This window comes from Stomoxys calcitrans, chromosome 5, assembly GCF_963082655.1.
Source record: "Stomoxys calcitrans chromosome 5, idStoCalc2.1, whole genome shotgun sequence".
In the NCBI taxonomy this organism is placed as follows: Eukaryota; Metazoa; Arthropoda; class Insecta; order Diptera; family Muscidae; genus Stomoxys; species Stomoxys calcitrans.
In genome coordinates, this window is record NC_081556.1 from 123,605,244 (window position 1) to 123,620,994 (window position 15,751).

At 34.8% G+C, this 15,751-nt stretch overlaps 2 protein-coding genes across 8 annotated transcripts in view; one reads left to right on the forward strand and one right to left on the reverse strand.

The window, feature by feature from the left end:
• LOC106085974 (angiotensin-converting enzyme) overlaps positions 1-15,751 on the forward strand; it is a 312,626-nt gene that overhangs the window by 257,995 nt on the left and 38,880 nt on the right. The gene's annotated exons all lie outside the window — the stretch shown is intronic.
• LOC106091494 (sodium/potassium-transporting ATPase subunit beta-1-interacting protein) overlaps positions 1-15,751 on the reverse strand; it is a 198,112-nt gene that overhangs the window by 181,401 nt on the left and 960 nt on the right. For all 7 annotated transcript variants that reach the window (XM_059369089.1, XM_059369092.1, XM_059369093.1 and 4 more), the window contains exon 2: positions 10,635-11,357. In XM_059369089.1, coding sequence (XP_059225072.1) covers positions 10,635-10,688 — 54 coding nt within the window. In that variant the 5' untranslated portion in view covers positions 10,689-11,357. The remainder of the gene's footprint in view (positions 1-10,634; positions 11,358-15,751) is intronic.

Sequence of the window (15,751 nt, forward strand, 5' to 3'; positions counted from 1 at the left end):
ATAAAGATAAGCTTATGCTAATTTTAGGTATCACCCTTTGGGGTTTTAACACAAAATTTACATTTCATTTGACAGATGACAAAGACTAATGAATCAATAGCTGTGTATTTGGGATTTATTGTTTTTTTGTTTTGCATATAAGAAATGAACTGTTTGGCCTGGCCGGTGATTACATTAGGATAAATTAGTTTACTTCCGCCGTAGATGTTTTTTTTAAACATATATTTATAATCAAAGTGTTGATTGTCTTCGCATTATACAATTTTATTCAAAAGTTCAAATTTATAGTCCAAGTTTTCAAACTGAGACATCAACACACTTATCGCTGAGAATTTTTGTCAATAAATCAAAAATTCGTATGCTTGAAGTAATTGCCTTATACAATTAATGTGAGAAAATAAGTTAAAAATAGCAAATAATAATAAATTGCCAAACCATGGGGTATATGGTGACATTTTCTGGTCAAACTTATCTCATACCTGCATAGCAATTGATCAGTGTTTATAATTTATTATTAGTTGAGCATATTTTAGATTGCAAGAAAATATAAATACAGTCGAAACTGGATAACTGTAACAAGCTTTAGTGAAAAAAACCGCTTAAGTGTAACGCGATTGAAAGAATAATTCAACACAACTGAATTTGCTTAAGTGAAATATCGCTTAACCGAAAATATCGCTTAAACGAAAAAACGTCTCGTTAAACGAAAAAAAATCGAATTTTGCAAAACAAATTCCATTCTTATAAGAAACCATAAATGAAAAAGTAATTTTTTTGGCAAACTATGGTTGCGTTGCCAGAGAAATTTTTGTCAGTTTCATTCAATATCAGTGTTTTGAACGTTCAGCTACTATGTAAATTGTAAACAAGTAAAAGCGTGCTAAGTTCGACCTGGACGAATCTTATTCACCCTCCACCATGGATCGCATTTGTCGAGTTCTTTTACTGGTATCTCTCTCTTTTTAGACGAGCAAAGGATAAAACAAAAGAATTGCTATGCTATTGGAACAATATCAAGTTATGGTTCATTTCGGACCACAATTGAATTGAATATTGGAGACCATAGTAGAAGTCATTGTGTAAAATTTCAGCCAAATCTAGTAAGTAAACAAAACACCTCAGGCAAAATTTCAGCCAAATCGGATAATAATTGCGCCCTCTAGTGGCCCAAGAAGTCAAGACCCCACATCGGTTTACATGACAGCTATATCAGGTTATCAACCCATTTGAACCATTCTCAATACATTTGTTGGAAGTCATAACAACTTTCCGCCAAATTTCGAGAGAATCGGTTAACAATTACCATTTTATTGCATTATTACTGCAAATCGGACAAACATATATATGGGAGCTATATACATAAGGCTTTGTCTCAAGGCCGAAAAACATGCGTGCACCAAAATTTAAGACGATCGGATGAAAACTGCAACCTGTAGTTTGTACACAAAATAAACATGGACAGACGGACAGTCGGACATAGCTAAATCGAATCAGAAAGTAATTCTGAGTCGATCGGTATACTTATCAATGGGTCTATTTCTCTTTCTTTTAGATTTTAGACTCAAAAACGGCTGAACAGATTACCTTGAAATTTTCAAAGATTATGTGGGTTGGTCTGGAAGGAAACATAGGCTATATAATTTTTTGATATCGGGAGGGGGGCGGATCCTCCCCCTTACCCCAAAAGTACTACCCAAAAATAATAGTTGACCGAACGCGACAATATGGGATTCAAATGAAAGGTATTCGGGATAGATTACGAATAAGGTCACGAAGTAGGAATAGGCTTTATAATTTGTTGATAGCGGAAGGTGTGGGACCCTCCCCCGCTTCCCTAAAAAAACCACGTAAAATCAAAAGTGGACCGATAAGGACAATATGGGTATCAAATAAAAAGTATGCGGGAGAAGATAACGAATCTGGCATACAAATTCATATCGAAGTATAGGGGGTCACCCCACCCCCACCAAAAACGCCCAAAATGGGCACATTAGCCAATCACGGATATATGGGACTCGGTTTGTGTGTTCCGTATAACTGAAAAACGGCAGAACCGATTTTCTCGAAATTTTTGCATATTGTGTAGGGTGGTCTGGTAGGAAACATAGAATATATAATTTTTTGATATCGGACGGGGGACGGACCCTCCCCCTTATGCCAAAAACACAACCCAAAATCAAAAGTGGACCGATCGAGACAATATAGGTATCATATGAAAGGTATTGGAGAGTAGAATTCGAATATGGTATTAAAATTTGAATATAAGAACCCATCGGGCCGCCCCAAGGCCAAAACTCCCCCCAACAGACATATTGGACCTCCGTTTCATTATGGAACTCAAATGAAAGGTATTCGGGAGTAGATTTCGAATCTGGCATACAAAATCAGATCAAAGTATAGGGAGTCACGCCAACCCTCAAAAAAGCCATTAGACCCATTATGATTATATGATACTTGGCTGAACCAATTATCTTACAATTTTCATAGATTGTGTACGTTTGTCTGGAAGGAAATACAGCCTATATAATTTTTAGATATAGGATGGAAGCAACTGGATAGCGCAAATGCCCGCTTACTTCCCTTATTACCTCCAAATATACTCCTGAAATTTCCGAATGTTGACAAAATTCATCCAAATCCCTCAGCGGATAATTCGTTCCAGGTACTCATCAAGCTATTCCTACCTGTTGGGGTATACGATTTTTCTCAGCACATCTCAATTAGACACCCATTAAGAGAGGCCAATAGCAATCCCTTAATACATTTGTTCAATGATAATCAAACAATAAAACGTATTGTTCAATGGCAAACCAAAGCCTCATATCCAACCAATACCAAAGCTATGAATGAGAAATACGTGAGCATCCCATAAAAGGATAGGACCCCATATATTTTCGTTTATTTATTCTTTTTTCATACGGTTTTTTTCCGAAAAGTGGTTATTAATTAATCATAAATTTATGTCATCCACCAGAAAAAGAACCACACCAACAATGTGCGCCTGGCGGAAGTTTACAATGGTAAATGTTGCTTTGCATTTGATGGCACGGTTGGGTGAAGGCAGGTTGGTTGAAAGGTTTGTTTGCATTGTTTGATTCCAGGTATTTGTAATATGGATGTCTGTGATTAATTGTTTATGGATTTGTGATTACAAATGTAATCCTAAAGGCACAAAACACAATGTACACGTTGAGCTTTAGTTTTTAGCGTTGCGTTAAAAAATGCAACTCTGTTGGGTTAGGTTGAAAAAGGGAAACCGGATATTTATCCGGTTTATATGGGAGCTATATCATGCTCTTGACCGATTTTAACCGTACTTGGTACAGTTGATGGGAGTCATAACAAAACACCATGTACAAAATTTTAGCCAAATCGGATGAAAATTGCGGCTTCCAGGGGCTCAAGGAGTTAAAAATCGGTTTATATGGGATCTATATCAGGTTATACGCCGATTTGGACCGTACTTGGCTCCCTTGTTGGGAGTCATAACAAAATACGATGGGCAAAAATAATAAATACTTATATAAAAATTTAAATGTCATATTCTTAACCTACTCCTAACCAGTGTTGCCATTCAAGAAAATTATTTCCTACCAAAATTTGGGTATGAAATAATTTTCTAGAGTGGCAACGCTGGTTAGGAAAAGGTTAAAAATATGAAATTAAAATTTCTATACAAATATCTAGGTGGCGCTTTACCTCCTAAAATCACCTCAAATACGTTAATTGACCCATCATGTCAATCAGGTATCCAGTTTTGTGGCCAAGTGTTTTGGGGTCCCATAACACCCCCGAAACGGGACATATTTATCGACAATGGCAATATGAGGCTCAAATTAAAGGTATTTTGGAAGTAGATCACACATTTGATATTCATATCTAAGGCACAATGTCTGAGGGGCCATTCCACCCAAAAATGAACCCCCTATTACACTAATTTTCTTAAAACGACAGATTTCGAAGATTGGTGGTCCAAGGAAACGAAACTAAAACCAAAAATTTGGTATCCATTGTTCCGGTGGGGTGCCTAGGGTTCTCACCCCCCAAAACCACCAAATTGATATATGGATCTACATGAGAATATGGGACTCAAAGGCAAGGTATAAGAGTAAACAAGTAGAAAGGCATTAAGTTCGGCCGGGCTGAACTTTGCAAACCCACCAACTCGGGTAAATATGTGTGTGTTAACCACCTTTCGCTATAATCTGGTAAGTAATGCATCATTTATGAATCCATAGCAGCTATATCAAGCTTAGGCCCCCCGAAAAAAATCGACATCTTGTTAATCGAAAAAGTCGAAAAGTAGGCTTTTTGATAAACGAAAAAAGTCGAAAAGTCCACTTTTTGATAATCCAAAAAAGTCGAAAAGTCCACTTTTTCATAATCCACAAAAGTCGAAACGTCGACTTTCTGTTAACCCAAAAAAATTGAAAAGTCCACTTTTTGATAATCGAACAAATTCTACATCTTGTTTATAACAAAAAATTGAAAATTCGACTTTTTGGTAATCCAAAAAATTCGAAAAGTCGACTTTTTGATAATCCAAAAAAGTCGAAAAGTCGACTTCTTGATTACCAGAAAAAATCGAACAGTAGACCTTTTGATAATCCAAAACAGTCGATTTCTTGATTATCAGAAAAAAAGTCGACTTTTTAATAATCCAAAAAAATCGAAAAGCCCACTTTTTGATAGTCCAAAAAAGTCGAAAAGTCAACTTTTTGGTAATCCAAAAAAGGCGAAAAGTCGACTTTTTGGTAATCCAAAAAGTCGAAAAGTCCACTTTTTGATGATCGAACAAACTCGACTTCTTGATTATCACAAAAAATTGAAAAGTCGGCTTTTTGTTAATAATCCAAAAAAATCGACTTCTTAACTATCAGAAAAAATTGGAAAGTCGATGTTTTGATAATCCAAAAAATTCGAAAAGTCCACCTTTTGATAATCGAAAAAAGTCGAAAAGACGACTTCTTAATTATCAGAAAAAATCGAAAAGACGAATTTTGATAATTCGTAAAAGTCGAAAAGTCGATTTTTTGGTAATCCAAAAAAGTCGAAAAGTCCACTTTTTTAAATTGTAGAAAATCGACTTCTTGATTATCACAAAAAATTGAAAAGTCGGCTTTTTCTTAATCCAAAAAAGACGACTTCTTGATTTTCAGAAAAAATCGAATCGTCGACCTTTTGAAGACCCAAAAAAGTCGAAAAGTCGACTTTTTTATAATCGAAAAAAGTCGACTTCTTGATTATCACAAAAAATTTAAAAGTCGACTTTTTGGTAATCCGAAAAAGTCGAAAAGTCGACTTTTTGATAATCCAAAAAAGTCGAAAAGTCGACTGTTTGGTAATCCAAAAAAGTCGAAAAGTCCACTTTTTGATAATCGAATTTTTGGTAATCCAAAGAAGTTGAAAAGTCCACTTTTTGATAATCGAAAAAAATCGACTTCTTGATTATCGGAAAAAATCGAAAAGACGACTTTTTGATAATCCAAAAAATTCGAAAAGTTTACTTTTTGATAATCGAAAAAAATCGAAAAGTTAATTTTTTGATAATCCAAAAAAGTAGAAAGGTCGAATTTTTGGTAATCCAAAAAAGTCGAAAAGTCGACTTTTTGATAATCGAAAAAGTCGAAAAGTCAACTTTTTGATAATCGAAAAAAGTCGAAAAGTCAACTTTTTGATAACCCAAAAAAGTCGAAATGTCGACTTCTTGATTACAAAAAAAATGGAAAAGTCGATTTTTTGATAATCGAAAAAAGTCGAAAAGTCGACTTCTTGATTATCAAGATAAGTCGATTATCGAAAAGTCGACTTTTCAAGCTTATTTTAGATCCCTACACTCCACCCCTTGATTAATTTTTCCATAATCATATAAAACTAAAAATTTATAGCCGAACTTAAATATTCTCACTTTACAACTCTCCCATATTATCACACCCTTTAGCCAATGACTTGGAGATTCTTAATGGCAAGCTTGCCTTGGTGGGCTTATAGCTTGCCATTCATTTAGAATAATGAAATTTTTTTGTAATAATAAATCAAAATTAGAAATAACCATGTGCAGACATCGCATAATGAAATGCATCGTAAACAATACAATTACTGTTGTAATATAGGATTTAAATTGAATATTACATAAATTCTTCCATTGTAATTGTTTGTGTCGTCGCCTTTGGTATGCCTTATCGAAGATGAAGGCAAGCCATACATACATAAATTATCTTAATTGAGGTTAATTTCTTATGAATAGGGAAGCAGATGAAATAGCAAACATATTTTGTATGTTGACAAGATGGAAAATAAATTGTGTAATTTGAGTTATTCTAAGAAATTGGATTAGAAGGAATTAAAGAACAAAAAAAAAAATAATTGTGATTATTGTTTAAAATGTATAAGTTTTTAACTAGGTTGTGGATAAGGGGATTAGGTATAGATTCTAAATTCGAGTCAAGAATTGTGGTCAGTGGTGGAAAATTGAGGAAGAGAAGAGAAGCAGAGATATTATGATATATCACATAATCTTTCATTCTTATTTCTTTAGGAGAATTTTTCTCCTTATGGAAGGTCTTAAAATTTTAATATTTATTTATTTTGAAACTAAACTTATAGTAAAATATAATGTATTTGAAAATATATTAGATTATAAAAATTCACAATAGAGCGCCACCTATATGTGAAATTTAAAATTATAATACAGAAAATCTAATACAAAAAATCCTAATACAGAAAATCCTAATACAAAAGTAATAAAAACCAAATACAAATATGGAAAAATTCTTTTATAAAAAAGGAAATTCAAACACAAATATGACAAAAAATGAAATTATTATAAAAATCAAAAAAAAAAAAATACAAGTCGTAAAAAAATATGGATGACGATTTTAATTCATCACTTAATAGAAGAAATAGGCACACTGTGGTCAACTGAGAATACAACTAAGTGGGATACAATTGTTTACAGGAATTAGAATAGGGACTACGCTCTTTCCGAATCTATTCAATTTGGAGCCCTTAGTAATAAAGGAACTACGATATTGGCAAAATTTGATAATTTTCCATATGATGCCCCATTTTTCACAGTAAATGGCCCACTGTAGCCAACTGGGGAACCGTTTGCAGAAAATATGAAAGGGAATACACTCCTTTCGAATCTATTCAATTTAAAGTCCTAAATATTAAAGAAACCAAGATATTGGCCATTTTTGGCAAAATTTTGACATTTTTCCATATGATGCCCCATTTTTCAGAGATAATGGCCCACTGTGGCCAACAGGGAAATAGTGGGCTGAAACCGTTTACACAAATTTTAATATGGATCACGCTATTTACGAATCTATTCAATTAGAAGACCTAAGTATTAAAGAAACCAAGATATAGGCCATTTTTTTTAAAAATTTGGTAATTTTTCCATACGATGCCCTACTTTTCAGAGATAATGGCCCACTATGGCCAACTGGGAAATAGTGGGCTGAAACCGTTTACAGGCAATATGAAAGGGACAACGCTCCTTCCGAATCTATTCAATTTAGAGCCCTAAGTATTTTAGAAACCAAGATATTGGCCATTTTTGGCAAAATTTGGTAATTTTTCCATATGATGCCCCATTTTTCATAGATAATGCCCCACTGTGGCCAACTGGGAAATGGTGGGCTGAAACCGTTTACAATAAATATAATATGGAACACGCTCTTTCCGAATCTATTCAATTCAAAGCCCTAAGTATTAAAGAAACCAAGATATTGGCCATTTTTGGTAAAATTTGGTAATTTTTCCATATGATGCCCCATTTCTCAGAGATAATGCCCCACTGTGGCCAACTGGGAAATAGTGGGCTGAAACCGTTTACAGGTAATATGAAAGGGACTACGCTTCTTCCGAATCTATATAATTTAAAGCCCTAAGTATTAAAGAAACCAAGATATAGGCCATTTTTTGAAAAATTTGGTAATTTTTCCATATGATGCCCCATTTTTCAGAGATAATGGCCCACTATGGCCAACTGGGAAATAGTGGGCTGAAACCGTTTACAAGAAATATAATATGGATCACGCTATTTCCGAATCTATTCAATTTGGAGCCCTAAATATTAAAGAAACCAAGATATTGGCCATTTTTGGCAAAATTTGGACATTTTTCCATGTGATGCCCCATTTTTCAGAGATAATGGCCCACTGTGGCCAACTGGGAAATAGTGGGCTAAAACCCTTTACTGGAAATATGAAAGGGACTACGCTCCTTCCGAATCTATTCAATTTGGAGCCCTAAGTATTAAAGAAACCAAGATATTGGCCATTTTTGGTAAAATTTGGTCATTTTTCATATGATGCCCCGTTTTTCAGAGATAATGGCCCACTGTGACCAACTGGGAAATAGTGGGCTAAAACCCTTAACTGGAAATATGAAAGGGACTACGCTCCTTCCGAATCTATTCAATTTGGAGCCCTAAGTATTAAAGAAACCAAGATATTGGCCATTTTTGGTAAAATTTGGTCATTTTTCATATGATGCCCCGTTTTTCAGAGATAATGGCCCACTGTGGCCAACTGGGAAATAGTGGGCTAAAAACCTTTACTGGAAATATGAAAGAGACTACGCTCCTTTCGAATCTATTCAATTTGGAGCCCTAAGTATTAAAGAAACCAAGATATTGGTCATTTTTGGCAAAATTTGGTCATTTTTCATATGATGCCCCATTTGCCAGAGATAATGGCCCACTGTGGCCAACTGCGAAATAGTGGGTTAAAACCCTTTACGGGAAATATGAAAGGAACTACGCTATTTCCGAATCTATTCAATTTGGAGCCCTAAATATTAAAGAAACCAAAACATTGGCCATTTTTGGCAAAATTTGGTAATTTTTTCAAATGATGCCCCAGTTTTCAGAGTAAATGGCCCACTGTCGCTAACGGGGAAATAGTAAGCTTAAACCCTTTGCAGGCAATATGAAAGGGACTACGCTCCTTCCGAATCTATTCAATTTAAAGCACTAAGTATTAAAGAAACCAAGATAGTGGCCATTTTTGGTCATTTTTTCATATGATGACCCATTTTCAGAGTAAATGGACAATTGGGAAATAGTGGGCTGAAACCCTTTACAGGAAATATGAAAGGGGCTACTACGCTCCCAAATTGCTTTCATTAGGGTCCCACATAGCCATGGTCGGCTAATATGCCCTTTTTGGGGATAGGGTCTCTCATTACTTTTTGCCATATGCGTAATCTACTCCCGAATACCTTTCATTTGAGTTACAAAGTCCAATAAGTCTTTTTGGGGGAGTTATGGGGTTGGGGCGGCCCGCTGGGTACTTAGACATAAAACTTTAATACCACAATCGTATTCTACTCTCCAATACCTTTCATTTGATACCCATATTGTTCCGATCGGTCCACTATAGGTTTTGGTTGGTGTTTTTGTGGTAAGGGGGAAGGTGCGCCCCTCTTCCGATATCGAAAAATTATAAAGCCTACACAATCCTAAACCTACACAATCTGTGACAATTTCGAGAAAATCGGTTCCTCAGTTTTTTAAGGCCTATACGGAACAAACCACGGAGGTCACCGTAGCGCAGAGGTTAGCATTTCCGCATATGACGCTGAATGCCTGGGTTCGAATCCTGGCAAGACTATCAGGAAAATTTTCAGCGGTGGTTTTCCCCTCCCAAAGATGGCAACATTTGTGAGGTGTTATGTAAAACTTCTCTCCAAAGAGGTGTCGCACTGCGGCACACCGTTCGGACTGGGCTATAAAAAGGAGGCCCATATCATTGAGCTTAAACTTGAATCGGACTGCACTCATTGATATGTGAGAAGTTTGCCGCTGTTACTTCGTGGAATGTTCATGGGCAAAATTTGCAATTTGCATACGAAACAAACAAACAAACCGAGACCCATATAGTCATGATGGGGCATATGCCCGTTTGGAGCGTTTTTGGGGGGTGGGGTGACCCCCTATACTTTGATCTGATTTTGTAAGCCAGATTCGTAATTTTCTTCCGAATGCCTTTCATTTGAGCCCCATACTGATATGAAGGTTCAGTTTGTCTGCTTGGAGGAGTTTTTGGGTTAGGGCGACTTCCTGGGTACTTTGACACAATTTTTAATTCTTTATTCGTATTCTACTCTCCATTACCATTCATTTGATACCCATATAGTCCCGATCGGTCCACTTTTCTTTTTGGTGGAGTTTTTCGGATAAGGGATAACTCCTGGGTAACGCCAACGATGGCAATAACAATTTCATACATTTTATAACGGTCAAAATTCCTTACAGGGCCATAAGTCCTTACCGGGTCAAAATTTTGGACATTTAAGTACATATTCGTAATCTACTAATCAATACCTTTCATTTGATACCCATATTGCCTAGGTTGTACTACTTCCCCCCAAGGATATATAGTTTTGCTGGGGGAGGGTCCGCCGTCCTTGTAATATCAAAAAATTATATAGCCTATGCTTCCTTCCAGACCAACCTTCACAATGTGTGAAAATTTCAAGATAATCGGTTCAGCCGTTTTTGTATAAGATTTCGATTTTGACAAACATCAAAGTTGCCCACCCTAACATAGCATGCATATGTTAAATAAATATATTCATACAATATTAAAAATATTCATAGTTTAGAAAAATTTCCAACTTACCATTTGAAGAAAGCATGTTGAAAGTAAAAAGTGTCGTCTGGTGCACGATCCCATGACATAATTGTTTAAAACATACGAATGTCAAAGAAATTTGCTCCTTTCGGGATCTTAAGATAAAAATCTACTTTCCCTGCACTCTATCTCTCTCTCTCTCTCTCGTCCTCTCTTTGTTTGGATTTTACCAACTTGATTACTTTTCAAAGCAATTCTTATCGGAATCGGCTAGTCTTATCGATTACACAAAATTGTGAAATCTTCTCTTCCTTTTAAAATGCAACGGCAGTAAAACGGACAAGGGAATAAATGACGAACGATGATGGCCGTTTTCTTTCCTGTTTTTGTTTTATTTCTCAATTCAAGGGTATTTCCGGTTTCGTTGAACTCCTTTTATTTCACTTCACTGCGCTGTTAGACCAACTGCAATTTTGTTGTTATTGCCATTGATGTCTCTTGCCTTACAACTATGTGATAGAGAGAAGGGAAGGGTGAAAAAAGTGATGAGAGATCGCTTGGTATTCTACATTCGTGGAGCCAGTTGAAGAGATGAAAACAAGTTTTGGCGTATATTGTTATGTTGTATTTGTTGTTATGTTGTATTTGTTGTTATGTTGTAGTTGTTTTCATTCGCATTTACTTTAGTTGCTACTTGAGGTTGTTAAAATACAAACAGGAATTTTTTTCCAATTTTTCATTTTACAAATCACACTTTTATTCAGAAGAAAACTGCAAAAGAAACAATGAAAATGTTTAACACACACACACACACACAACTAATCTAGTTTTTAACAAGAATTTATTTATTATTTGATTTTCACACTTTTGTTGTCGTTTTATTTTATTTAATTTTTTTGTTATTGTTTTTTTTTTTTGCATCTGCAACAGGTTTGCCATTTTACCTAGGCGAGCCTGCGTGTGTGTGTTTATTACCCCCCATATGACTCAATTATTTCGTTCACGTTTTCTTTCTCTGTTCCAGAGAAAGCAACAACAACAACGCCAGCTACAACAATTCATAACTTTTTGTTTTATTTTCGGTTTTGTTTTGATTTAAAGTGGTTGTTGAAGCATTTTCTTGTATTATTTTGCAGTTGGTAGGTAGGTAGGTGTTTTTGGCTTTATTACCTTTATTACTCACATATGCCTGTCAAACGGTTGCGTGTGCTTGTGTGTGTTGCAAAAGAATGAGCGATAAGGATGGTTGATTTAAATTTAAGATCCGCTAGGTGAGAATAAAGAGAGCCGGTAATACGGCAGCGTGGAAGGGCTGCCAGATTTGCTGATTTTTAGATTAAAAAAGTAGCAAAGTGCCAATTTTCGGATTTTTACTCTAAAAATGCTAGGTTTTTAAAAATTTTAAATTTTTTTATTTTTATAAACGCAACTGAGAGATAGTTTTTTTATTTTGTTATTCCGCTTTCAATACCTCGAAAAACGCTTTCAATACATGTGTTCAATGTGCGTGTTTTGCAGAAGAATGAGCGATAAGGATGGTTGATTCAAATGTAAGATCCGCTAGGTGAGAATAAAGGGAGCCGGTAATACGGCAGTATGGCAGGGCTGCCAGATTTGCTGATTTTTAGTTTAAAACAGTAGCAAAGTGCCGTTTTCCGATTTTTACTCTAAAAATGCTAGGTTTTTGAAAAATTTTAAATTTTTTTGTTTTTATAAACTCAACCGAAAGGTAGAGGTTATTTTGTTTTTCCGCTTTCAATACATCGACTATAAAAAGTATAACAGTCTTAATAGTAGTCAAATTCTTACACAACCTAACCATGTCCGTCCACGTTCTATAAAGAACACTCTGCAGTCGTTAAAAATTAATATGCTGTGCAGAAACTTGGCACAAGTAATTGTTTTTTTCCATGGGCAGTGAAAAGGTATATTTTTGATCAGATTTAGCTTAAATTGAGTACGTAGACTTATATAAGACCATTTTTATATAACTGACATAAATGTACGGCTTTCTGGTGAAATTTCCTTTTCTTTTTTAAAGCTTTTTTTACCCTATGTATGTACTCCAAATCGGAAGAAATTTTAAGGCTTTTGCCATGAAGATCGATCGTTTAGACTTCATGGCGCGTATTTTTCCTTAAATTTGCGAATATTTGTTGTATAGTAAATCGGACCCTATCTCGATATATCCACCATTAAGATTTTTACAATTTCGATTACGCTTTTTGTTGGTAGAATATTAGCATCACTGCTCGGCACCGTTACATAAAGCGCGTGTCAACCAAGAATTGTTAAAAAGTCATTTTCAACTCAGAGCAAAAAGTCAGGGCAAAACGTCATATTGAGCAAAAGTGAAATTAAGATACGTTTCAAACATTTTTGCCGTAAATATCCGTAATAAATATGGTCATAGTTGAATACCACATATGGTATATTTTTTTAACGATTTTTTCTTGAAAATTGCCGATTTTCTACCAATTTTATCTGGCAGCCCTGCAGCATGGTTGGTTTGCAAAAACATTGACAGTTGGCAATTGGTTTCAAATAGCATACAGTGGGAACTGCCTAAACACCATGTTTAGCAGGCGGTTTAAGGATTTTCGTAGAAATTTTAATTAGGATAAAAATTTAAAAATTTAAATAGGATAAAAAATTTAAATGCTGGCTTAGGGATTTCAGGGGCCGTATTACCGCATAGGTGAACTAGTAAAATCCTTCGAAATCTTTCTATTGTGCATTATGTATCTTTTTATTTAAATTTAAAAGCGCGATTTCTTATATCGATCATACAAGTGACATAACATCCATTAAATACGAGATGATATTGCGGCCCCAGGGCTCTAAAATGAATTTCTCATTTTTGCTCAGAAAATCTTATAATTTATTTATTATTTCCTGTCACTGGCTAGAACAGTCTCAGCCATTGTGTCCATCATACATGTCACTGTCTGATCGGAAAACATGCTGGTTGCAAGTAACGACTTTTGCAGAACTTGTAAGGATGTCGAGGAAGAAGAGACTATAGAATATCTGCTGTGTGTGTGTCCCGTGTGTGGCAGTCAGACGGAGTCCCACTTTGGGTTCTAATTTCTTTGAGAAATTGTCTGGTTCGCCAGTCGTAAGGCTTTTTCAAGTGATCTGGATGTTTCAACGTTAGGTACTAGAAGGCATCTTCCTTAACCTGCTCCTGTGGTTTCACAATGGACGAAAACGTCTAAGTGAGTCTTGAAGTTCTAAGCTTCAAGCTGTAAAATTATACAATTTCTAGAAATTTTTGTTTATGTTTCAGGAAACATTTTTTTAAATTTTTTTTCTAAAATAAATTGTGTTAAAACTTTTTCTTAGAAATTTTTTTTTAATAAAATTTTTAAAAATGTTTTTATTTTATCCCTATATGACAAAATTTTATTTCGTGCAAAATATTACCAATTTTTAGTTTCTAAAACATTTTCCCAATCTTTTATTTCTATTAAAAATGTTGTCAACCATTTTGTCCCGAATATAATTTTACTAAAATTTTTGTCTTATTGTCGATTTGACGAAAAATTTTTAAAAATGTTAGTTGCATAGAAAAAGTTTTTCAAATTTTGTTTGGTAGAAAATTTTTTTAAATTTTTTTTTTTTAATTTTTTTTCAAAACTTAACGAAATTTTGTTAAAATTTTCTTTTTTTGTTAGAAAATTTCATAAAAATTAAATTTTTAAGAGAATTTTGCAACAACTTCTCTACCTTACAAAATGTTCACAAGATGTTATTTTTCTTTGATGCGCGTCGCTAAACCTTTAAATAATTTTTTTTAAGAAATAGCTTGTTAAAAATTCTCAAATCTTAAAGATCTTTCATTGGAGACCTATTTTGTCTTGAATGATCTCCATGTCCGTTTAAAGATTTCGTAGGGTGAGAAACATTAGCGAAGCCAAACCAGTTTATTTTGGGAGAGTGGGGGGAGTGGAGTGGTGGATGGCTTAAAACCTTTTAACAGCAATAAAATTAGCAAATTATGCCGAAAACAATGAATTTTTTAAAATTCTGTGGAGTGCGAAAACTTTTCTGTGGGGTGCTTAGCCCACCGCTCAGAGGCATTTCTACGCTTATGCTGAGCAGCCGCCCAATTAATATCTGATTAATACTCTACTCCCGAAGACCTTTAATTAAATTTTTTGAACCAAATTTTTATATCAGTATCGTCATCTATCCTCTATATGGAGTGGGGCGTTCCCCCATGTTGCTTGAACTCGACTTTTTTAACAAATTCATGCTCTTGGGTTGCCATAAGATAGCAAACTAAATTTCGCTGCAGTTTATGAAACTTACATAAAGAGTGGGAGAGTGCGTCCCCGCTTTCTTATATCACAAAATTAATATGCCTATTTACACTGGGGGGGCTAAAATGGGAATTGCTTGAACTTTAACCTATTTGAAATAGGTTTATTTGGACTGTCAAATAAACCTATTTGAAGGCTTCATAAAGTTTTACGTATAAGGCCGTAATTCTATACAAAATTTTATTTCTGTAGAAAATTATTAGGAAATTTTCCAAATATATTTTACCTATATATAAACTTCTTTTATTTATTATTAAATTGGGTTTTTTCTTCTTTCCTCAACACACTCCCTCTTTGTGACACTCTCCTTAAATCCCCCTTGACCCTTTTCAAAATTTCTCAACTTTAAAGCAGCTCTCTCTAACCTTTCTTCAAAATAAATTATGATATCAACGCCGAATTCCTACTTCTTAAGGTTTCACTGTTTGTCACTCTCATCGCACACACACGCACACACCAACACTAATCGAAGCACTAAACTACAAAAACAAATTCAAAATAAAACATAAATGATCGTTAAACACCGTGAGGGGGATTGCCGTATTAATGGTTGTTGTGCTGATGTTGTTGTTGCAGTTCTTATAGCTGTTGTCTGCATTGCCATGGCTTTTCATTTTGTAGTTGTTATTGATGTTACTAAGGCCGTTTGTCTTGACGAAATTCAAGATCCGAAAAAGACGTTATCACCAATTTGTTTGTATGTCCCCCTTGTCGACCGTTGAAGACCAGACAGACGATTTATTTTGTATGTACTTGTTGTTTGTTTAGCTGTTTTATACATGCACATGCATTTGTGGCCTGTGCTTGAACATTGCTGTTGGACAGTCAGTCATTTGGTCT